This window comes from Eptesicus fuscus, chromosome 20 (assembly GCF_027574615.1).
Source record: "Eptesicus fuscus isolate TK198812 chromosome 20, DD_ASM_mEF_20220401, whole genome shotgun sequence".
NCBI classification, from domain to species: domain Eukaryota; kingdom Metazoa; phylum Chordata; class Mammalia; order Chiroptera; family Vespertilionidae; genus Eptesicus; species Eptesicus fuscus.
Window position 1 is genome coordinate 14413401 of NC_072492.1, and position 22580 is coordinate 14435980.

At 47.0% G+C, this 22580-nt stretch overlaps 2 protein-coding genes across 6 annotated transcripts in view; one reads left to right on the forward strand and one right to left on the reverse strand.

Annotated features, from left to right (window-relative positions):
• Positions 1 to 3856: 3856 nt before the first annotated feature.
• On the reverse strand, positions 3857 to 15140 carry LOC103299888 (neuferricin). Of its 4 annotated transcripts, none has more exons than XM_054709669.1 (4): positions 14600 to 14866; positions 11438 to 11578; positions 7369 to 7555; positions 3857 to 4954 (listed from the first exon to the last, which is right to left on the reverse strand). In XM_054709669.1, the coding sequence occupies exons 1-4, from the start codon at positions 14847 to 14849 to the stop codon at positions 4738 to 4740; spliced, it is 795 nt and encodes a 264-aa protein (XP_054565644.1). In that variant the 5' UTR covers positions 14850 to 14866; the 3' UTR covers positions 3857 to 4737. The 4 variants fall into 4 exon arrangements, with proteins under 4 accessions (XP_054565644.1, XP_054565643.1, XP_054565641.1 ...); XM_054709668.1 differs by lacking the exon at positions 14600 to 14866 and adding an exon at positions 15075 to 15140 and having other exon boundaries at positions 3861 to 4954; XM_054709666.1 differs by lacking the exon at positions 14600 to 14866 and adding an exon at positions 14379 to 14535 and having other exon boundaries at positions 3861 to 4954.
• Positions 15141 to 15309: 169 nt separating this feature from the next.
• ZZEF1 (zinc finger ZZ-type and EF-hand domain containing 1) overlaps positions 15310 to 22580 on the forward strand; it is a 107012-nt gene continuing 99741 nt past the window's right edge. For both annotated transcript variants that reach the window (XM_054709812.1, XM_054709814.1), the window contains exon 1: positions 15310 to 15786. In XM_054709812.1, the coding sequence (XP_054565787.1) occupies positions 15433 to 15786 (354 nt within the window). In that variant the 5' untranslated portion in view covers positions 15310 to 15432. The remainder of the gene's footprint in view (positions 15787 to 22580) is intronic.

Genomic DNA, 22580 nt, shown 5'->3' on the forward strand with positions numbered 1-22580 from the left:
TGGCGTTCTCCAAGGGACTGGAAATTCCCCCTGGCTCCATTACTCAGGAGCAGCAACTCGAGGATCCACCCATGGCGAGGTTTCTGCTGGTCCTGAGTGGAGGGGAGGACTGACATTTGTTTCATGGGATACTAAGCAAGGGTTAGGCCTTGCATATTAACCTAGTGACCTGCAGCACCCTGTAGGAACTGCACAAATCTAGTCGCTCATAGGGCCTCACACTCCCTTGAACTAATGTTCTCCCTTTCTTTACCTGTCTCCCATTTTGTATTTTGGACCACCTGTGGTGAGATACCTCATCCTCTGGTGGCTTTTCTGACAGTTAATAGGAACTGTTTAGTGCTCCCAAGTAACCCTACTAGCCGCCCTTGAGGTGAACACTGGTCATACTATGTGAATACGAACAGGAACCAGGTATGCATCCACTTTCCCCCATTTTTGCCCAGCCAGGTAAGAGCACTGGCTTTAGTTCTGCTTTGTCAGTTAGCTGACAGTATTGGGCAAATGCCGTAAGTGCTGCGCCTTGGTGTCTGGACCTATATAAGGGAAGTGACCGAGGTACTTTTTCACTTATAGGTTGCCTGGAGGAAGATGATCAGTAGTGTCCTTCCTCTCATGCAAGTAGAGCTGGCGTGCACATCGAGAGTACCCTGCACACCGAGAGTACCCTGTAGTGAGGGCTGAGGGAGCAATGTCTGCTGCCTGCTTGCAGGAATCTGGGGGCTCTGGCAGTAGGAGGTGCTCTCGAAGGTAGGGGTTCAGCCCAGAGTAATCTTGAGGGACACTGCAGACTTCTGGACCGAGACAGGCCCCAGCATGTCTGTGAGGATCTATCAGATCACAGCTTGTCCTGGAGCTAAGCAAGCAAGGGATGGGGTGATGGTCTGATACGGCTCCCCCTTTGCTGTACAGTCATGCAGTGGCGAAGCTGTGACCAAAAAGGCCGGGCTCTTCAATTCTGTTTATAGAAAACTGGAATCTCAATTCAAAGGCAGATGTTACATTTCCTTCAGCATGTTGGGGGCAGTTGCCCCACCTTTGCTTTAACACTGCCCAGTGGCAGAGGGAGCAACTTGGTAAAACACTCACTCGGCACTGCCACCCCATGACTGTTAGCAGGTGGGGGCAGATTGATGCCCCTTTTCTGGTCCATAAAATGAGGCCCTCTCTGGGCTGGCCTAGAGGTTAAATGAGAACAGATCAAGTTTCCTGCCCAGCAGAGTTGCCCAACGTGTATTAGTTTTCTTCTCCATTTCCCTCTGCCAGCAGGTCTTAATTGCCTGAGCTGAACTTTCTGTGGTTTTCATCAGAGGGACTCCTTCCTCCTCCCTGAGTTTGCCTGGGACCCCCTCTGTGGAGAGAGAAGGGAGAGGCATTTCCAGTAACCACTCACCTCCCATGGCTAAGCCCTTCGGACCATTAAAATGACAACCTGCTCTTGCTGAATCCTTTGAAGATCCCCACTGACACTATCCCTGCATTTCTGCTGTACTGTGAGCTCCTTGAGGCCAGGAGCCTGGCTTTCCTCCCGTCCTCCACTCCGTGGCACAGGTGCTTGGCAAGTATTTGTTGAATGACTAAGGACGATCAGAGCAGTGGCAGTGACTAGTTCCCAGTTAGCTTGGAGTTGAGCTGCCTCAGGGGCTGAATGGAATGCAGAGCAAGGAAGGCCCTAATCTCAGCTCTCTGCTCCTGCTCCAGGGAGGGCACTGGCATGCGAAACTGCGGGAGTGAAAATAGCCAAGTCAGGACGAGAACCTTGAGTCCTAGCCTTGGCTCCACTGCTTTGTGCCCTTACGAAGTTTTTGGACCTTGGCTGCCTCATCTCCAAAACGAGCTACCTGCACATGTACCATGTGCTCTAGGTACTGTGGATATAGGGGTACAGAACCCAGTAGCCCTTCGTCCCTGTTCTCAGCCTGCAGTCCAGAGTGAGAGGCTGATAGGAAATCATGGTTACAGAACACAAATGTGTTATCTGAGAACACATGGAACCTGTGTTGTGGGAACCTGGAGGAAGGTGCTCTTTTTTTTTTAATGAAGCCAACTGGTGGGCCAAGGGTTAATGAAGGCTTCCAAGAGGTGCTGATTGGGCTGAATTTTGAAGAGATAAGAGGTGGACAAATTGAGCAGAGAGGAAGAGGTATTCCAGGTGGAAGGCATTGTAGGCACACTGCAGTGAGTGGAGGCTGGAGGGGACAGTGGGAGTGTGGGGGAGAGGCTGAGGGAGAAGATGAAGATTGAATGCCAGAAATGAGGTGAGGTACCTACAGAATTGCTTAGGAAAGGCATCTGGACTAGATCCAAGGAGTGAGAAGAGCTGGAGGGAAGGGGTTCATGGAGGAGAGGCAGCTTTTAAGGAATGGGCCAGGGGACATAGCAACGCTGAATTTATCCTGCTGTTGATCAGGGAAGGGCAGAAGCCAGGCGAATGGGGGCTGAGGAGCTTTTGCAGAGGCTTATCTACGACAGGAATAGATAAGGGCTACAGAAGAGTGTGCTATTCCGACTTAGGCAGGGAGAGGTTAAAGGTACAGGAAGGGCAGGTGAGGAAGATTCTGGGGAGGGAAAAAGTCAAGAGCAGAGTCCGGTGTAAGGAGCAGGTGTGGCCACAAGGGCAGTGAACCATGAGACTGCCCTTGCTGGGGAGGCAGCCTCCATTTGCTAGTCAGTGAATCTGGAAAGCTATTTAGTGAGATTAATTATAAACGAAAGAAAGGAAGAAGAATAGAGGATATTTAAAATAAGAGTTGAGTCCAGCTGGTTTGGCTCAGTGGTTGACCCATGAACCAAGAGGTCACTAGTTCAATTCCTGGTCAGGGCACATGCCCAGGCTGTGGACTCAATCTCCGGTTGGGGGCGTGCATGAGGCAGCTATCAGTGTTAATTTCTCATCGAGGTTTCTATCTGTCTCCCTCTCAAATCAATAAAAACATTAAAAAAAAAAAAGTTGAGGGGTCTGGGAAAGGAGTGGAGGTGAAGGCTCAGATGAGGAGAAACCATGTTTAATACACCAGGCTTTATTGCCTTTATCTCTGAGGTAGAAACACTCCTTGTCCCTGTCTACTCAACATAAAGAATCCAGGAGTAACGGGTATGAAATATGTCAAGTGTAGATTACAGTGACCTTGGACACAACCTGTGGAGAGTGGCTACAGCGTTTGAATAGGTTCAAGCCTGGGACTAATGAGAGGGCATGATCCTCTTGTGACAAAAGCCACGTGCAAGTCCCAGCACAATTATAGCCAAAGGCTTTGGTTATAAGCTTGAACCTATGGTCCGAACCTGTGGTCCCACGTGGCTAAGTGATATGGGCTGCGGGAGGTGCAGCAAGTAAACAAAGCTTGATCAGGTGCATGTAATTGAGTAGATTCGAAACCCACGAGAACGTTGTAACCACGCCCTTACTTTGCCTCGTGGAAACTGGCTATAAAATAGACTTGCAGGCCATGGCGCTGTCTCTCCATAAGAGAGGGAGGGCAGCGTCCCACCCAGACCCAGCTTTCTTCTCTTGTCTGTCTTTTCTAAATCCTTCACCGCCCCCTCTCAGGCTCACTGAACCTGGCCGTGCTGGCGTGGCACACAGCCCACTGGAAGAGCTGCAAATTGAGGCTGTTCGTATTGGCATTTGCAGCCTTGCACAAACTCTGATGTGCTAGCCAGTTATCTTGTTAGAGCTCTGAAACTACCTTTCACCAAAAACGCAGAATTCTCCCTTTGAAAACACACCACACCTTATTTTAAGTTTTTGAAATAGAAACAATATCCTTGCTTTAAATTTAAAGAGGCATTTGGATTTGCTGCATCTATATAAGCAAAAGCTTTTCCAATTTCCAGAATTAGTTTACTCTTTTTTTAGTGTCACCTCTGACTGTATTGGCCCAGCTGATATCAACTCAATGCGGCTTTTTGCTGTAAATTAGGGAAGAGGAGTCACAAATAAGAAAGGTTACAGCCCTAGACGGTTTGGCTCAGTAGATAGAGCATTGACCTGCGGACCAAAGGGTCCTGGGTTCAGTTCTGGTCAAGGCACGAACCTTTGTTGCAGGCTTCTTCCCAGTCGGGGCTCGTGCAGAGGCAACCAGTCGATGTGTTTCTTTCACATCAGTGTTTTTGTCTGTCTTTCCCTCTCTCTTCTACTCTCCCTAAAAATATCCTCGGTTGAGTATTAACAAAAAAAGAAAGAAAAAAAAGGTTATAAAAGTCAGGGGTAACAAGTTTAGCCATCGGGGAACCTGGAAGAGAGTATGTTGATGCCGTTCTTATTTATTTATTTATTTATTCATTCATTCATTTTTGGTCTTTTCTGGATGTATTCTCTTGTTTCTGAATTGTCAGAGAGTGATGTAGTGCCTTTTTGCCAGTGCCCCTGACCAGACCAGCAGCTGATCTGGCAGCCTGGGAGTCCGTGGGAAGGATTGGAGCTTAGAGCCCTTTGCTTGTCTGTCCATTTAGTTTTCAGTTGATCATATTTGTGTTCATTAATATTTGAGAGCTCTGAAGGAGGATGGCAAGTAGATCTAGAGGAATAGTGGCAAAAACGTGCTGACCAGTACTAGGCGAGTTCCCAGCTCTGGCCTCAGTCACCAGAACGGTGAGCCCATGGTGAGTCATGGGCCACATTTGCAGAGGCCAGAGTCCTTCCAGGCCCTCTTGTCCGATGTCAGGAGCCATCCTAGTGCACGTGAGTCGGGGCTCATTAGGCTTCTCTGGGGGTTATCAACAGACGGCACCAGCTTAGAGTGGGAAAGAGCATGTAATGGCCAGGGGTGGGCAGCCTGTGTATTCCTCCAAGTTGGGGTGGTCCAAGTCCCCACGATCTCTGTGTGTAGGGTTGTCTGGTGCTGGGTCACTAGGGGGACCGGTTGTTCTCACACACACACAGTGGGGCTCCTTGGCACCTGGCTTGTACAGCTTCCTGGGGACACCAGTCCAGTCTCTGCTCACGCCTCCACTGAAGATAGAAGGAGAGGGACTTAGAAGCGTGAACTAGTGAGTCTGTCTGGGGGGGGAGAGGAAGCAGTGAGCCATCTTGACGTTTTCCTAAGGCGGAGGTCTGCAGTGTTCAGCCCCTGAACCTTGTGCTCTCTCCTAACTTCCGCCAGCTTCCCCTGCCCAGGGCATCCTCCTGGCACTGCTCCCTGGCCCCGCCCTGCCCTGTGCCTTCCTGGAAGGCAGCACTCCCTGCATTGGCGGCAACACCTGTGAAAAGCTTTCTCCCACTGACCTGTGAGCTTCTCAAAAGCAGTGTCTGGCTCTCATTCTCTCTTCCCTTCCCACTCTATCCTAGTGCCTTGATCTTAGGGTGTTGGGCACCTGGGTAGGGTGGACAACTGAGGCAACAACACAAGGCCTGGTGGTCAGCCTTCTCTGAGAGGCCATTTCCTGCCCCTTGCCCAGGCGCAGTCCTTGATGTCACCTGGTCCAACATAGCCTGAGCAACCTCCTGTTCTGGGCAGAGGGAACCCACCTCATCTTAGGGTCCTGAGTACGGCCTCCCATGGACTCACAAGCCTTGCAGAGAAAAATGAGATTTTTGGAATGGATGCCCATGTAGGTTCAAGTGCCTGGGACCAGAATCACTTGCTGTCAGAGAAACTGCTGCCGAGTTTAACTTATCCCAGAGCAAGGCTGTCAGGGAAGGGCACTGAAATGCCACCTCCTTCCTTCTAACCATCCATCCCATCGCCAGTGAACCTTGCTCCACACCCAGTCCCTGCCTCAGGACTCGCTTCTCCCAGTCTCCAGGGAGATACGTACATGTGGAAAACAATGCATTGGGTTGAAGCACAGGGATGGGGCCCAGCTCCTTGGAGTTGGTCTGAAAGAGCTTTGGGGGAAGGCAGAGCCTAAGCAACTCAGGAAAGTAAGAGGGCGTTACACAAAGACAAACAGGGCTGTGGGGACGACGGAGAGGGAGGCAGGTTCTCCAAGGGAGCTAAGTCAAACATCTAAATGCACTCAAGCCTCTGGGCCCCTCCCATGGCGGACCAGTGCTCTCTGAAGCCACTTGCATCCAAGCTTGTGTTCCTGCAAGGCCCACCTTTGTCCCAGTTCCGCTCCCTAAGGTGAGCGCCCCTCTTTCTGGAGACATGACAACCCTGGAGGGGCTGTCTCTGCAAAACTGGTGGCCAGGAGATGCCCTAGCTGGTTTGGCTCAATGGATAGAGCTTTGGCCTGCAGACTGAAGGGTCCCAGGTTCGATTCCAGTCAAGGGCACATGCCTGGGTTGTGGGCTCGACCCCCACTAGGGGGCCTGCAGGAGGCAGTTAATCAATGATTCTCTCACATCATTGATACTTCTATCACTCTCTTCCCTCTCCCTTCCTCTCTGAAATCAATAAAAATATATATATTTAAAAAAAACAAACTGGTGGCCAGGAGAGAAGAGGCTTTCCTTCCTGCTGCCTTCACCCCTGCTCCCCTGCATTAAAGTGGAGGGAACATGTGATGCACATGGTGGCTGGGCCTGGAGAAAGCTGCTGGCTTTGACACAAGGAATCAGCCTCAAGGACAGCAAAGAGGTGTGGCCTCTCCCCATAGAGAGGGTGGATCTACACAACAGAGCACTCAAGACGAGTGACCCTTCTTGCATAAGCCACAGCAGGTCTCCCTGACCCTCAGTGACCTGGGCTCTTTCTTTGAGGCCCTTGAGGCTGGGCATTTGTCTAGTTTCTGTCTCCTTTTCCCCTTATCAGAGCTAAAGGAGATTTGAGGGACTTGAACTGTATTTAAGTCCAGGCTGGCCTGATGATTAAAGCAGGAAAACAATTTTTTTCTCTAGTTTCCCCAAACCAACCTGGAATATTCCCTGTGGCATCTATTCTAATCCGGCTCACTTAAATTCTTACAGGCAAGGACTTCTCATCTAGTGTACCTCCTGGAATTACTCAGAATTTGCAGAGTTCTTAAGACGGCACCTCAGGGCATCAACGCAAGTGGTTATGTCCACCTCATCCCTCCGTTAGACAGGAATGATTTGTGCTGAAAAATAGGAAACAAAGGCCCTTGGATGGATGAACAGGCCAAAGCAAGAAAATGGTGCTTGTGACTTTTCATTCCCTGCCAGGGGTTCTTCAGCAGCCTCTTTGGGGAATTAAAAAAAGAAAGAAAAAAGAAGATGGCCAGATTTCAATCCTAATGTTCTCATCCAGTTGCCTGCAGTGAGGTCCCACCATTGGTGATTTTTTAAAATTGCCCAGAAGATTCTAACATGTAGTCAAAAGTGGAGAATCACTATCCCAGGGCACATGTATTTTGAAAAAGTTCCCCTGGGTTAACAGTGAACTTACGGCCTCCCTGAACCACAGGATGAGCTAGGAGTTGGGTCTGGGAGCGGCGGAGGCAGCAGAAGGGAAGCCTGCTTACCTCGTTTGGGAACACCAGAACCTGCTGCCCCTGGCTGAGCTCCACTCCGTGTTGCATGGTGGAAACTTCTTCTTCTCTTTTAGTTCCTGTTTGTTTGCCTCCAAGCCTTTGGTGATCATGGCTTCTACCTGGGTCAGTTCCGAGGTGGGTAGCCCATCCTTTCCATAGAACCTTCCAATCACCCTTCCTGTAGTGATAGGAGAGCTGCTGTCAGAACCAGAAGGGGGAGGGGCGGGATGGTGTGTGTGTGGGGGGGGGGGGGGGGGAGGCAGGAGGAGATGCTTGGCTTCTCCCGCATTGTAATACAGCCCAGTTTCCCAGGGCTTCTGGGGTCAGGGCTCTACTGGAGCCTGCTGGCTGCTTATTTCTTAAGAACTCATATTGGAGGACTTGGGGCACCTTCTATCCCAATGTTTCAACATCTTATAAGACTCCAGATAGAAGCATCCCTTTTGTACTTGTCGAGTCTTCTGAGGAAATTATAAAATGTCTCACTTCCAGACATCAGTCCCCTGAGAGTGGAACCATGTGATTCATTTTCAATGCTCCACAGTGCCTGAGGCACACAGTAGGTGTTCAATAAATGTCTGACAAATAAATGGCATTCTGTGTAACATTTCTGTGGCTTAATTCTTCCCAACATTGAATTATTTTGTCGTATATAACTATAAATAAATCACTTATTAAGCAATTACCTAGTGGCAGGTGCAATGCTAGCACATAACTACTATTTTCTTAATCCTCATAACCCTATGAGAAAGTAATCATTGTTCCCCTATTCACAGGAGAGATGGGGGAGGAGGGTGTCTATGAAACTAGTGAGTGGTTCTGAGCCCAAGCATATGCTCTCTTCCCCGCGCCTTCTCCCCCACCACCCTCTGTTCTCTTCTTGCTCAGTCCTATGGACGTATTGGGTGGGAATTGGTTTTAGTTTAAAATCCATGCCAGAATTTGTAACGGTTTAAGCCAGTGGTCGGCAAACTGCGGCTCACGAGCCGCAGTTTGCCGCTCTGTTGACTAATGATTTTGCCGACCACTGTCATATACTACCCTTTACCTCTTTGCACACAATATGCCACAATTGCCTAATCCTCACAGCTTCCAACTACATGTTAACATTTAGTCTAGTCCAGTGGTCGGCAAACTCATTAGTCAACAGAGCGGCAAACAGCGGCTCGCGAGCTGCATGTGGCTCGCGAGCCGCGGTTTGCCGACCACTGGTCAAAGCTATGGCAGCAGCCAGCAAGTGGTCGGAGAGCCTGTAGGCTAAAGCTACAAAGGGCTCAGGTCTCCTCAGGGGCAGGAACTTTCATCTTCAAGTCCTGAGTGTAAGTGGCCGTCACAGGGCAAGAGCAGCAGCAGAAAGCACTTCTAGAAGGTATGACCAGGTAGGAGGAGGTAGCTGTGTATACTTGCCCCAGCTGTGTCTGTCCAACCTCTCCAGGACCTGAGCACTTAAATCCCAGAGCATTTACATCGTGTTCCCTAGATTCAGTTCTTCCTCTCAAGTTCAGCTCCCCATCCGGACTTTTCCAATTGTATTTATATCACTTCTGGCTTTTGTTATTTGGATTAGGAGCCTTGGGTCTCTCTGATACCCCCTCCTTCACATCCAAATGCATGCTTCCATTTGCTCATGTCTAATCCATTAGCAACTCCCTAATTCTGTCTATTCTTTTCCATTTCTACTGCTGCCACCTTAATCCAAAATGTGGATTACAACGATAGCCTCCCAACTGGTGTGTCTCCCTCAGCTCATCCCTTTCCAAAATTCTTTCTCCACAAAGCAGCTAGGTGAGCATTTGAAAAAATGATTATCATGTCACCTCCATGCTTGGTTTAAACCCTTCAATGGTTTCCTAAAACACGTGGATAAAGCACAAACTTCTTACCAAAGCCTCCAACACTCTATAAGCATCTGACTTCCCTTTGCCTTTTGAGCCTCTTCTCAAGCTATTCCTTCCCTCCATTTACTGCAGGCTCCTGCACACCGGCCTCCTTCCTACTCCTTGACCATGTGTAGCTGCCTCCACCTCGGCCTCAAAGACTCTTTCCAGATCTCAGCATGGCTGGCTCCTTCTCGCCTTCCAGGTCTCAGCTTACCTGTCATCTCCTCTAAGAGGCCTCCCTGACCCTCTTCTCTAACAGTGCCACACACCCCAAACATGCACTGCATTAGCGTTTTATTTTATTCACAGCCCTATCTGGACTTGCTTGATCTGCTTACTTATTTATGATCTATCTCTCCCTACCATGAGACCCCAGCACTCAAAACAGCTTAGTTCAGAGCTTTCAGTTTACATGCTTGTTAGATTAAATGAAGGGTAAGGGCCCTAGTCCCAGGCCTGCAGTCTATAAGTTGGCCTGGCACAAGAATGCCTCCTATTGAAGGTCTCTATGCATGGTGACAGGCTATCTTGTGGCTTTTAGGCATGAGACCCAAAGAGAGGGCAGCAGTCGTAGTAGAGGCAACAGAGAGAGTTGTAGTAGCTGCCTCATGAGAACGGCGGTCACCATCGGCTGGGTCTCTAAGCCAGTGCTATATCCAGAAAACAACAAAAGACGTCTTCTCATTTTCCCTGGAGGCCTGGCCATGTGGCTGCCAAGCTGGCTTTCTGGCTGTCTTCATCTCATTGTGCACCCATATGTACACATTCATCCTCTGATGCCCTGTAAAAGCCTAACACAACCCCCTCCTATAGAGGGAGCTAACAGAGGCAGCACTGCACTCAGCTCATCCCTGGTCCCCATGAGGACCAGGACCAGAGCTTTATGCATAGTAGATACTCAAACATCCCGACTTAACTAAAACCCTTCTGAAGCATTTCCAACCATATGACCCCCACCCTCCTCACATACATTAACACTCTTCATAAGACTAGTTCACTCATCTCACCAAACACCAGTATGACACATTTGGTCTGGCATCCTTTGTCCACTCACAGGACTCCATCTTTACTCTTTTGTGTTGAGTTTTCTTTTCCTTATTAACCCAGTAGTATTTCAAGTTTAGTTCAGCAACCTCGTGGGAAAAGGGAGAACCAAGCCTTTGGAAGGGCAGATGGATAGAGGCCGGTTCCTTCCATGGCAGACATGGCTGTGGTCTCAGGAATGAATGGGGCAGCCTGGGTGAAAACAAAGAAGGGGTGCTACAGGTTGGGATGACAAAGGCCAACAGTGGCGGGTAGGGATGAAAACAAAACCTTAGAAGTTATTTAAAAAGCCTTGGCAAGTTGATGTGTAGGGAGCAGAGGAGTTAGTAAACATGGCAAGGTTCTCAGAAAAGGTAACCCAAGTAGTAACGACAGAAGCATCACTCAGCGGCCTGGGGGGTGGAGGAGGAACTTCCCATGTAGACCTGTTCCAAAGGTGAAAGGACACTGACGTTCCTCAGGAAGTCAGTTGGGTCCAAGTGGGGCTCCAGTGAGAGGCTGGGGCTGCAATCCATGGGAAAAAGGGCTCCGACCATCCCGGTTTCTGTGATTAACATTTCTCTAGGACACCGTTAGGAGTCTTCCCATTTACACGGCGAATTCCCTCCTGTCCACCAGTAAGCAGCAAGGGCAGTGCCCTACACAGCTGGCTTTAACGAATGTTTGATTAGCATAACTTCTCCCTGGGACACAGTTCATTAAGGATGGACATAAGTTAATGTCTCTCTTTAGAGGACAAAGTAAAAGGATATTTGTCAAAACTGCACATGAACTTGGGCTTCAAGCCTTCCTGACTGCTGAAGCCAGATGCCTGGAACGCCCGCCGCGAGACAAGCAAGCTGCCCTCCTGGAGCTGGTTGTTTAAGCGTGGTGCAGGCCACCACTGGCTTAGGGGCAACAGAGGCCAAAGCAAATGGGCAAGCAATACTTTCCCAAGATTGAAAGTGAGGGACCAGGTGCCCCAGGCATTTCCTTCTGGGACTCACTGCCTCACTACCAACTAGAGTTTAAGGTGAAAAATCCATAGGTATTTTTCAGATTTTAACCTTGAGTCCAAGCCCCAAAGAATTCTAGTCCCTTAAAAAATTGTAAGAAAAAGAAATGAAATCTTTGGAAATGGCCTGTGGAATACCTACCAACAAATACGTAATTCTTCTCATAGAATGATAGCCAATTTTGAAGTGTCAGCATCTCAGAAAATGACAAGTCAGATACATCATCCACAAGGCCTGCTTCAGAGTAGTCCCCAGTCACAAATGCTCTGGATGCGTCTCGGCCTGCAGGAGAGATGTTTCCAGTCGGTTGACTTATAAATCACTGACATCATACCAACTCAAGAATCTATTTCCTGAGAAACATCTGAAACCCCCCCCCCCCCCGTCAACCCCCAAGCAAATATAATCCCCCTCCTCTGTCATAGATGCTCGTGGACCCTGGACACACATTTTGGCATTTATCACCTTCTTTCATTTACTTGCAGCAACATTCAGTACAGCTGACCATGTCCCTCGGCTTCCATGACACTACGCTCTGGTTTTCCTCCTACCTCTCTAGCTCATTTTCTACCAGCCTCTGAGATCAATTATTGTCCATTTCCTCTACTCCATCCACACCCTCCACTTGACAATCTCATCCACTCCTGTGGTTTCAAATACCACCTCTAAATCAAAAATTGCTAAATGTGTCTCTTTAGCTCAGACTTCTCTTGAGCTCCAGACCTGTATATCCAATTGTCTACTCAGCATCACTTACATGTCATCACAAGTTCAAAATGTTCACACTCAACTAATGGTCATCAGCACCCCCAGCCCTAGGAAACATGCATCTGTTCTAGTATTCCCTATCTCGGTAAATATCAATCAGTTGCTCAATCCAGAAATGCAGTCCTTGACATCTCCTTCATCCCTCACATCCAATCAGTCCCCAAATCCCATAACCTAAATAGTTCTTATATCTACCTTTCTCCATCTGCCACTAAGCAAGCCCAGGCTGTCATCATTTTTCATCTGAACTACAATAAACCCCTAGCAGTTCTTTATACAGTCATTCTTTCCCCTCTGATCTCTTTTTCATACAACTCTTAGATTTATTTTAAACACAAATTGATCAAGTCATTCTCTTGCTTAAAAATTCTTAGTGACTTCCTTCTGCTCTATGATGATGTCAAAATTCCATAACACGCCATTCAGAACTCTGCACCAGCTGCCACCAACCTTGCCTTACCTCTGGCTCCCTGGCCTCTGGTCACAGCAGTATGTGTTCCTTTTCACACTCATCACAAAAATAACTCATTAATTGTTTATATGACAACTACTGAATTTTTGTCTTTTCTACTTGTCAGCAAATTTTATAAGGGAAACACGAAACTCCTTTAGTATTGATTACTCAGTGTCTGTTCTTTAGTACATTCTCAATAAGTACTGACTGAATGAAATCCAATTGATTTTCAAAAAGACTGTCAAGACAATTCAAAGAGGGAAAGAATAGTCTTTTCAACAAGCGGTGCTTGAACAACTGAATAGCCACGTGCAAAGAATGAAATCAGATCCTTACACCATATGTAAAATGAGATAAAAATAGATCAATGAAAGGGATGGGGAGTGACTGCTAATGGATGTGGGGGTTTTTTTGTAGGGGGTTCGATAAAAATGTTCTGGAATTAGCAATGTTTGCACAACTTTCTGACTATATTAGAAACCACTGAATTATACATGTTAAAAGGGGTAGATTTCACATTGTATGAATTATATCAATAAAAAGTAATAAAAAGATGGACTGAACAAATGAATAAATGAACCTAATCTGCTTCTCTTCTTGATGGTGTGGGCAGTGGGTAGTATTTGGCACAAGGCAGGCTACACGTTAGTGGTCACTAAATGATGTTGAATGAATAATGGGCACCAAGGAACTCTGTAGACAGCAGAGCACACTGCAGAAGAAATATCACCCCAGAAGTGGAGGTTTTTATGCTCACACTTGTGGGCACAGCCATGACAGCTGCATCAGGGTGGGGCAGGATAGTGCACCCAAAAGTGCCCTCTCCTCGCAGGTAAACTAAAACCCTTGATTCCGGTCCCAGCTCCACTTCGTACTCACTGTGTAGCCCTTGGTAGGTCCCTTCCCCTGCTCAACTGTTCGAGGAGCTTGGCAACACCAACTGAACTTGATTCCTTTTCTGTCTATGCTGCTTCTATCTCTTAAGTTCTCCCTAGAAACAGGGAAGTGACTTGTATTTAAGTACCAGAGGCAGCTTCCCAATTTCCCTAAGATAATGATCAAGTGGAAAATGCTCATTTAATATCAGCCTAGTCACTGGCCTTAAGCTTGCTCTACTTTTTTTTTTTTTTTTCTTCTTTAAATCAGAGAGATGGTCATTCCTCCGGGCTGGTAAGGCAACATCTCTAAAAGTAATAAACTGGTGGTTTTAGTCTAAATCAGTGATGGCGAACCTATGACACGCGTGTCAGCACTGAAAGGTCCCAGGTTCAATTCTGAGGCGGCCGCATGCCGAGGATGAAACATTTGCTGCTCCTGAGGATGAAACATTTGCGAAATAATGTTTTTTCCTCAAAGTGACACACTACCCGAGTTATGCTCAGTTTTTTGGTGAAGTTTGACACACCAAGCTCAAAAGGTTGCCCATCACTGGTAAGTCCTGTTAGCTGTGAGGGCTTTAGGCAAATTACATCCTTTAATCCCCTCAGCTGTAAAACAGGGTCCGCAGAACAAACTTAAATTGTCAAGTGTTCTTTGAGGCAAAACATACACACAGCTGTGAGTATTGAAGGACCGTAAAAGGTGGCCAGACTCTTGCCCAGCGCTCTAACCTCAGAATCTTTTTTAAAGAAAGGCAGACAAGTGCATCTGTACCAGAAGCAAGAACTGCTCAAACCAAATGTACTCCTGTGAGGGGGAACGTGGATCCGGAGGAATTGAAGAGAAGACTGGAATCAGCAGGGTCTCATTCATTTCTGTGCCCTGAGAGCCACGCAGAGTGGCATAAAGCGGGTGCCCCTCGGGGGCTTCTGCCGGTGGGTAATGGGTAACCAACAAGAGGCAGGAGGCGCGTTTCTCCACCTAAGTCAGGAAGAACGACACGGAGAAGAGAGGCCGGTAACTGCTGGCCATAGTCACGCCGAGTCAGCGAGCCTAGAAGGGCCCGGCGGCAGAGCCCGGCCCCCGCGCTGGTCTGATGAATACGGGGAGGGAAACAGCAGAGGAATAAATGAATGAACGCCGCACCGGCGGCTACCCGCCTGCGTCCGAGCACGAAAGGGCACGAGCCGCCGCGCTACTACCTGCGAAGCCGCTATAGTGAGCCCCGGGCTCGTAATGCCTGCGGCCGGAGGACACGTCGTAGACGCGGCCGAGCAGTGCCAGGTAGAGGCCTGGTTCCCCAGGGCCGCCGCGGTGGCGGGCCAGCTCCCCGGGTGTGAAGAGGCGAAAGCCAGCGCGGGGACCCCACCAGCCCACCAGCCGCGCGGCCACCGCCGCGGCCGCCGCAGCGGCCAGGCCCAGGAGGAGCCCGCGCCCGCCGGGCCGCAGCATCGACGGCCGCCCGCCCTCCGCTCGACCCAAGCGGCCGCCTCTCCGCCCACAACGAAGATGGCGGAGACGCTGGCCGTGACGTCACCGGCGTCACACTCTCTCTCGTCCGCCCGGCACTGAGGGGACGCGGAGGGCTGAGTGGGAGAAAGTCCAGGTAAAGCTCCCTTCCTGGCTTCTACTCTTTCTCGTGCCTTTTCAGCCCAGCTGGTGAACGTGGAGCGATACCGAGGCACTGAGCAGCGAAAAGGCCTTCTTGGCTTGCCGGCTGTCAGCCCCTCACAAAGATAAGTGACCGCGGAGGCCAGGGGACGGCGCAGACGTGACAGCAGCGCCTGCCCGTGACTCGCAGTTCCGCCCTTTGCTGACACTGTCCACAGTGGCTGTCTCACGACAGCGGGTAGAGTCCGCTTGACGGCGCCTTAGCGACAGCCGTCCTCGCTTGACGGCGAGGAAGCCGGAAGCCACCGCTGCCGCCGTCGTCCCCTCCCCGTCCCCGCCCGCCGGGTACTGTCTGAGGTTGACAGGTCGAGGCGGGGAGGCGGCGGCGGCGGCGACAGAGCCGGGTGCCCGAGACGGAGACCCCATGGGGAACGCTCCGAGTCACAGCAGTGAAGACGAAGCGGCAGCCGCCGGGGGCGAGGGCTGGGGCCCGCACCAGGACTGGGCCACGGACCCCGGCATGGCCCCCGGCCCAGGCCCTGCTGCCCCGGCGCTGCCGCCGGCCCCGGCGCTGCTGGAGCCGGCCCGGCTGCGAGAGGCGGCGGCTGCCCTGCGGCCCTCGCCGCCCTGCGAGTCCCTGGTGTCCAGGCACCACGGCGCGCTGCTGCGCTGGCTGGAGGAGCGGCTGGGCCGCGGCGAGGAGTCCGTCACCCTGGAGCAGTTCCGGGAACTGCTGGAGGCTCGCGGCGCCGGCTGCTCGGGCGAGCAGTTCGAGGAGGTCAGGGCTGCCTGGGACTGCGGGGCGGGGGGGGAAGGCGGTCGCCCCCCAGGGCGAGAAGAGGTGGGCGGTGGCTTTGGAGAGGCCAGGTAGAACCCACAGCGTCCGAGAATGGAAGCAGGGGGGTGCCGGGACTTGGATGGGGTGCTTTCAGTCTGTTCGCGACTAGAGGCGGCTACAAATTGCTCTAACTTTTCATAGAAATGTGGAAAGCCTAGACTAGATCTTGCTCTGAAAAACTGAACCAGACGTCCTTTTCATTTTGTTGTAATGCAGACATTTGTGCAGTTGCCAGACGCTGGATCCACTGCTCTCTGGAGCTTTCTTATCAGGCTCCAGAATAGCTTAAGGGAAGGGAGGTGTAGTAATCAAGGGAGTGCCAGTGAAAACCATTGTTTTATTGGCCAGGGGGGTTTTACTGAGCACCTTTTGAATCCAGTGTGGGCGCCTAACAAATGTGGGAGGAGAATAACAGACTTGGAAAAACACATTCTAAAAGCCATCCTCATTAGGCAAAAACTAGCATTTCCAAGTACACATTTGGTTTTAGATCTTTGAAGAACCATATTTTAGACTAATTTAAACCTTCACTGAGCCTAAAACGTATAGGCAAATACCAGATTTCCCGTGAATACTTGTAATTGTAGTTTTTGGCATAATTACTAATGTCACCTCTATTAAATTATTAACAGCAAGTCGATATGGCAACAAAATATTTTCCTTGGAAAGGATCTAAGGAATTATGTGTACTGAACACTTCATTTTAGAGTTAAGAAGAGAACTTGGATTGTTACTAAAAGAGAACTGACCCAGGGTCACCCAGGAAATCATTGGCAAAACTGAGACTGTCACTCATATCTCTTGATATTCGTTGGTCTTATCTCCCCTACCTCCTTCTTGGGACTCTATTTTATTTAACTCCACATTGTTATAACAAAAAGGTGCTTAATTTTTTAAAATAAGCCATGTAGGATAGTCAGTGAAGTAAGTGTGAGTACATAAAGCAATAAATTGACAGCTACTTGTAATGCCATAAAAAAGTGATGCCATAAAAAAGTGATCCAGAAGGCTTGTAAAATATTTTAAGAATATTTTCCTGTACCTGGCCAGATTCAGATAATATGGTTTGTATGTTTTTTATATTTTCCTTTAAAAAAAAAAACCTGTAAGGCATCCCAACTCTTGAAAATGTTGGTCATATTAGTGAGTGAGGGTTTTCTTTCTTTTGTTTTTTCAATTACAGGTTACATTCAATGTTATATTGTGTTAGTTTCAGGTGTACAGCTATTTTACAAAGTGTTTTGATATTTCAAGTATCCTCCTGGCACCATACATAATTATTACAATGTTACTGACTATATTCCTATGCTATTCTGTAACTACCAATGACTATTCTGTAACTACCAATGACTATTCTGTAACTACCAATTTGTACTTCTTAATCTCTTCACCTTTTTCACTCAGTCCCCCAACCCACCTTCCCTCTGGCAACCTGTCTGTTCTCTATCTGTAAGTCTGTTTCAGTTTTGTTTGTTCATTTATTCTGTTCTTTAGGTTTCACAGATAAGTGATATTATATGATGTCTGTCTTTCTCTAACTTATTTCACTTAGTATAATACCTCCAGGTACATCCACACTGTCACAAATGGTAAGATTTCATTCTTTTTTACGGTCAAGTAATATTTCATTGTATATAGTATCACAGCTTTTTTATCCACTAGTCCCATTGTCGGCAAACTGCGGCTCTCGAGCCACATGCGGCTCTTTGGCCCCTTGAGTGTGGCTCTTCCACAAAATACCACGGCCTGGGCGAGTCTATTTTGAAGAAGTGTTGTTAGAAGAAGTTTAAGTTTTAAAAATTGGGCTCTCAAAAGAAATTTCAATCGTTGTACTGTTGATATTTGGCTCTGTTGACTAATGAGTTTGCCGACCACTGCGTGACTAGTCTATTGAAGGGCACTTGGGTTGCTCCCATATCTTGGCTATTATAAATAATGCTGCAGTTGAACATAGGGTTGCATATATTCCTTCCAATTAGTGTTTTGGATTTCTTTGGATATATATCCCAAAGTGCAATTGCTGGATCATAAGGCAGTTTCATTTCTCTTTTCTTTTTTTTTTTTTTCTTAAAATATGTATTTTTTATTAATTTCAGAGAAGAAGGGAGAGGGAGAAAGAGAGACATCAATGATGAGAATCACTGATCGGCTGCCTCCTGCATGCCCCCTACTGGGGATTGAGCCTGCAACCCAGGCATGTGCCCTTGCCCGGAATCAAACCTGGGACCCTTCAGTCTGCAGGCTGACACTCTATCCACTGTGCCAAACTGGCTAGGGCTCATTTTTAATTTTTTGAGGAACCTCTGTACTGTTTTCCATAGTGGCTGCATCAATCTGCATTCCCACCAACAGTGCACAAGGGTTCCCTTTTCTCCACATCCTTGCCAACACTTGTTATTTGTTGATTTATTGATGGTAGCCATTCTGACAGGTGTGAAGAGATACCTCACTGTGGTTTTAATTTGCATTTCTCTGATGATTAGTGACATTGAGCATCTTTCCATATGTCTATTGGCCACCTGTATATTCTCTTTGGAGAAGTGTCTATTCAGGTCCTCTGCCCATTTCTTAATGGGGTTGTTTGTTTTGGTGTTGAGTTGTAGGAGTTCTTTATAAATTTTGGATATATATATATATATATACATATTTCCTTATCAGATATATCATTGTTGAATATCTTCTCCCATTCAGTAGGTTGTCTTTTTGTTTTGTTGCTTGTTTCCTTTATTGTGTGAAAACTTTTTAGTTTGATGTAGTCCCATTTGTTTATTTTTTCTTTTGTTTCCCTTGTCTGAGCTCTCTACTTTGTTCTATTAATCTATGTGTCTGTTTGTATGCTAGTACCAGGATGTTTTGATTATTAAACCTTGTAATGTAGTTTGACATCAGATAGCATGATACTTTCAACTTTGTTCTTCTTTCTCAAAATTGCTGTTCTTTTTTTTTTTAAATTCCAAGAATATCCATAATACTTTCCACTGTAGTCCTAGGTACATTATAAGAAAATGAAGCTGTGCAAGAAAGAGCTGTGTGGATCTGTTGAAGGAGTTGACACATTTCAGAATTGTCCAAAAGAGAAAGTAGAGAAATAGTGTTTACATTGTGATATTGTTAGACAGGAATAGAACTACAGGTGGAGTTTATAGGAGTCCTGTAATATAAGGCAAGGAAGTACTCAAGGTGTGGTCCAGAAATTATGCAAGGGCTATGACATTATTCATTTGTTTATTGAACAAATATTTGTTGGGCATATACTATGCCAAACACTTGGATGACAGTGGGCAAAGCAGATACTTGCTCTTAAAAAGAGTTTGTAATACTGAAAGAAATTCACATTAACCCAGCAATTATAGGCATGGTGAGTATTATCCAAGGGAAGGTGTAAGGGAAAAATAGCACGAGTATTTAACCTCATCTAGGGAGTCAAGGAAGACTTAACTAGTACCTGAGAGAGTAGTAACATTTCAGCTCAGATTTGAAGGATGAAAGCAGACAGGGTGCAGAAGGTGTTAGCAGTGTTCAGGCAGAGGGAATCACATGCATGACTCTAGAGTCCAGAGAATGGAGAATATGGGAGAATGGTATAATATATTAGGGTTAGGTAAAACTGCTTCAAGGGACAGAAAACCCAGTGCAACAGTGGTTTAAACAGCAAAGAAGCTTTTTATGTAAAAGTCCAGGTAGGCAGCCCAGGTTTGGCAGTTTCACAGCTATCAGGGACCCTGCTCTGTCCATCTTGTTATGCTGTCTTCCTCCACAGACACTTTCTACCTAGTGATCCAAATGACTCCTTCAGCTTTTAGTTTCCACATTCCAACCAGCAAGAAAGGGAAAGAAAGGGCCATACTTCCTCTCTTAAGGGCATGGCTCATATCCCATTGACCCAAATCCAGCCACATAGCTGCAAGGGAGGCTGGGAAAGATCCTATTCCTTTCCCACATATTCAGCTAAAACTCAGAATTTAATTACTGAGGAAGAAAATAGATATTGGGTTATAATTAGCAGTTTTTTATTCATGTGTCTAGATCATAGAATGCAACAGGAGGAGAACAAGGTTAGAGAAGTAGGCAGGTACCAGATGGTGGGAGTTCTTTGCATCCTCTGTTAAATAGGAGTTTGGAAACAGGGGAGTTTTAAATAAAGTGCCATGCTAGTTGTGGGTGCCTTGTGGGAGAACCAGAGTGGGGTCAGAATGGACCCAAGCAGATCAGTTAGGAGGCGATTATGGCAGATTTGGGAGGGAGAGTTGGGGCCTGGGTTGTTACTACAATTTCATGACTCACTGGTTAGCACTGGTTATTTGAAGAGAGTGGTTCTGACTCAAAGTGAAGGCTTAGCCAAAGTTTAGACACCTAATGATTGGGCCCTGGCCGGGTGGCTCAGCCTGTTGGAGCGTCGTTTCCGTACACTAAAAGGTTGTGGGTTCGATTCCCAGTCAGGGCATATAGTTAGGTTGCAGGTTCAATTCCTGGTCAGGGTGCATAGGGGAGGCAACCGATATTGATGTCTCTCCCTCCCTCCCTCTCTTTCTTCCTCCCTTCCTCTCTCTCTAAAAGCAATAAATCATAGCTTCTAGTGAGGATTAAAATTAATAATAATAATAATACCTAGTGATTGGGATCATCTCACTGTGGTTGGTTGTCCTCTCTATAAGTAAGGGATTATTATATTAGTAATATAAAAATAAGTAACTATTAGCCATGCATTTGAGTCTCTGCTTTAAAAACAAGTCTGTCTTTTGACTTGATTAAGTACACATTTCTGTGTCTTAGTTAATTCCACATGTAAGCTTCTGAAAATGTATTGTGATATTCTAATAAAAGTTTAAGGATTTTTGTGAACTAATACAATATCTTTATAGTAGCAACTAAAATGATGAATTATTTCTCTTCATTCAATTTATGAGAGCTAGCACCATAGAGCAGGTTATCATTGGTGTACATTATTTACTATTATAATAGCTAAAAGTTTCCAACGTTTAAATATTGTTTGTTTTGTTTTTCTCGCTACTAATTTGCATTGCTCTCCATGTCCACACAGCTGTCTTGCCTTCACGTTTCTGACCATATTGCTTAAGGTGGTGTCCTAAAGGAGTTGCTCTCTAGCCCGGAGTCTGAAATGTTACCATTTTATATACCACACACCTCTCTTTTCTCATGGTGGGTGTGGTCCATGGAGAAATACTGTTTGCTCACAGGAAGCAATATTTAATTGACTCCTCTGTAGAAGAGAAATCGAGTTAAAATTAAATTCTTATTTGACATTAGAGATTAGAGATTAGATATTTGTGCTCTTAATATTATATGCTTCCAGAAAATCACGTATACTATAGAGCAGAAAAAAGTGCTCAACACAGGCTGATAGCAGATGGCTTTAAGGTAGGAATTTAATACGAATAGGTCTTATTTTATTAATTTGTCATATTAGTTTTGGTGCCTACTTTGTGAAATTCATTGGATTGTAAACCCTGATGGAAGGACCATTTTTATTCATTTATTTATTGTCTTAGCACAGTCCTGGTGTATAGCCAGCACTAAGTGTTTCCACCCATAGTGTCCTCAGTTTCATTTAAGAGATTGAATATGGTGCAGCCTTCATTCTCCCAAACTTGTATTTTATATTCAATCTGTAACCTTTTAATAATAAGACATTTCTTGCCCTGGCCGGTGTCACTCAGTGGTTGGAGTGTCAGCCCACAAACGGATGGGTTGCAGGTTCAGTCCCCCACCCCAGTCAGGGGGTGTGCAGGAGGCAACCAATCGATGTGTCTCCTCTCTCTCTCTCTCTCTCTCTCTCTCCCTCTCCCCCTCTTCCTCTCTCCCTCTCTCCCTCTCTCCCCCTGCTTCTTCCTCTTCCTCTCCTCTTCCCTCCCTCTCTTCTTCCTCTTCCTCTCCCCCTCCTTCTCTCCCCCTTCTTCCCCTTTCTCTCCCCCTCCTTCTCCCTGTCTTTCTCTCTCTCTCTCCTTCTCCCTCCCCCTCCCTTTCACTCTCTCTAAAAATCAATGGAAAAAATATTCTCGGGTGAGGATTAACAATAACAACAACAAAAAAGAGGCCGGCTGTATAGCCCAGTGGTTGAGCATCAACCTATGAACAGGAGGTCACAGTTCGATTCCGGGTCAGGGCACATGCCTGGGTTGCAGGCTTGATCCCCAGTGTGGGGTGTGTAGGAGGCAGTCAGTCAATGATTCTATCTCATCATTGATGTTTCTCTCTCTCCCTCTCCCTTCCTCTCTGAAATCAATTATATATATATATATATATATATATATATGATATTTCTTGATGTTGGAGGAAACAGTTAAATATTAGTGAAAATTTTAAAAGGCTCTTAGTCACTATTGGGTTTAGAGGAAATTTGGAGAACAATACCGGTGTTTTTTTTTTAGATTGCACTTTATTTCTTTTTTTAAAATTTCTTTATTGATTAAGGTAACAATACTATTTTGGTGTTACCATGTTGGAAGTATTAATCAACTAATTTAAAATGGCTCTGAGCCCCAGAACCATGCAAATATAATACAGTTGTAATTCTCTACCCCTTCAAGACAGTGTGAGAGACGTGTATATGCACCATAAAGATGAAGCAGGCTACAAGCATTGCTTATCCTCAGCTCGCAGCCCACGGGGGCTCCCCACTTCCTGAGTGATCCTCTGAATGAGGGGGAGCCCACAGCCTGGCCTGTTCCCCTGTCTGACCTCATCTATCTCTGTCTCCTGCCCAAGTCCTATGC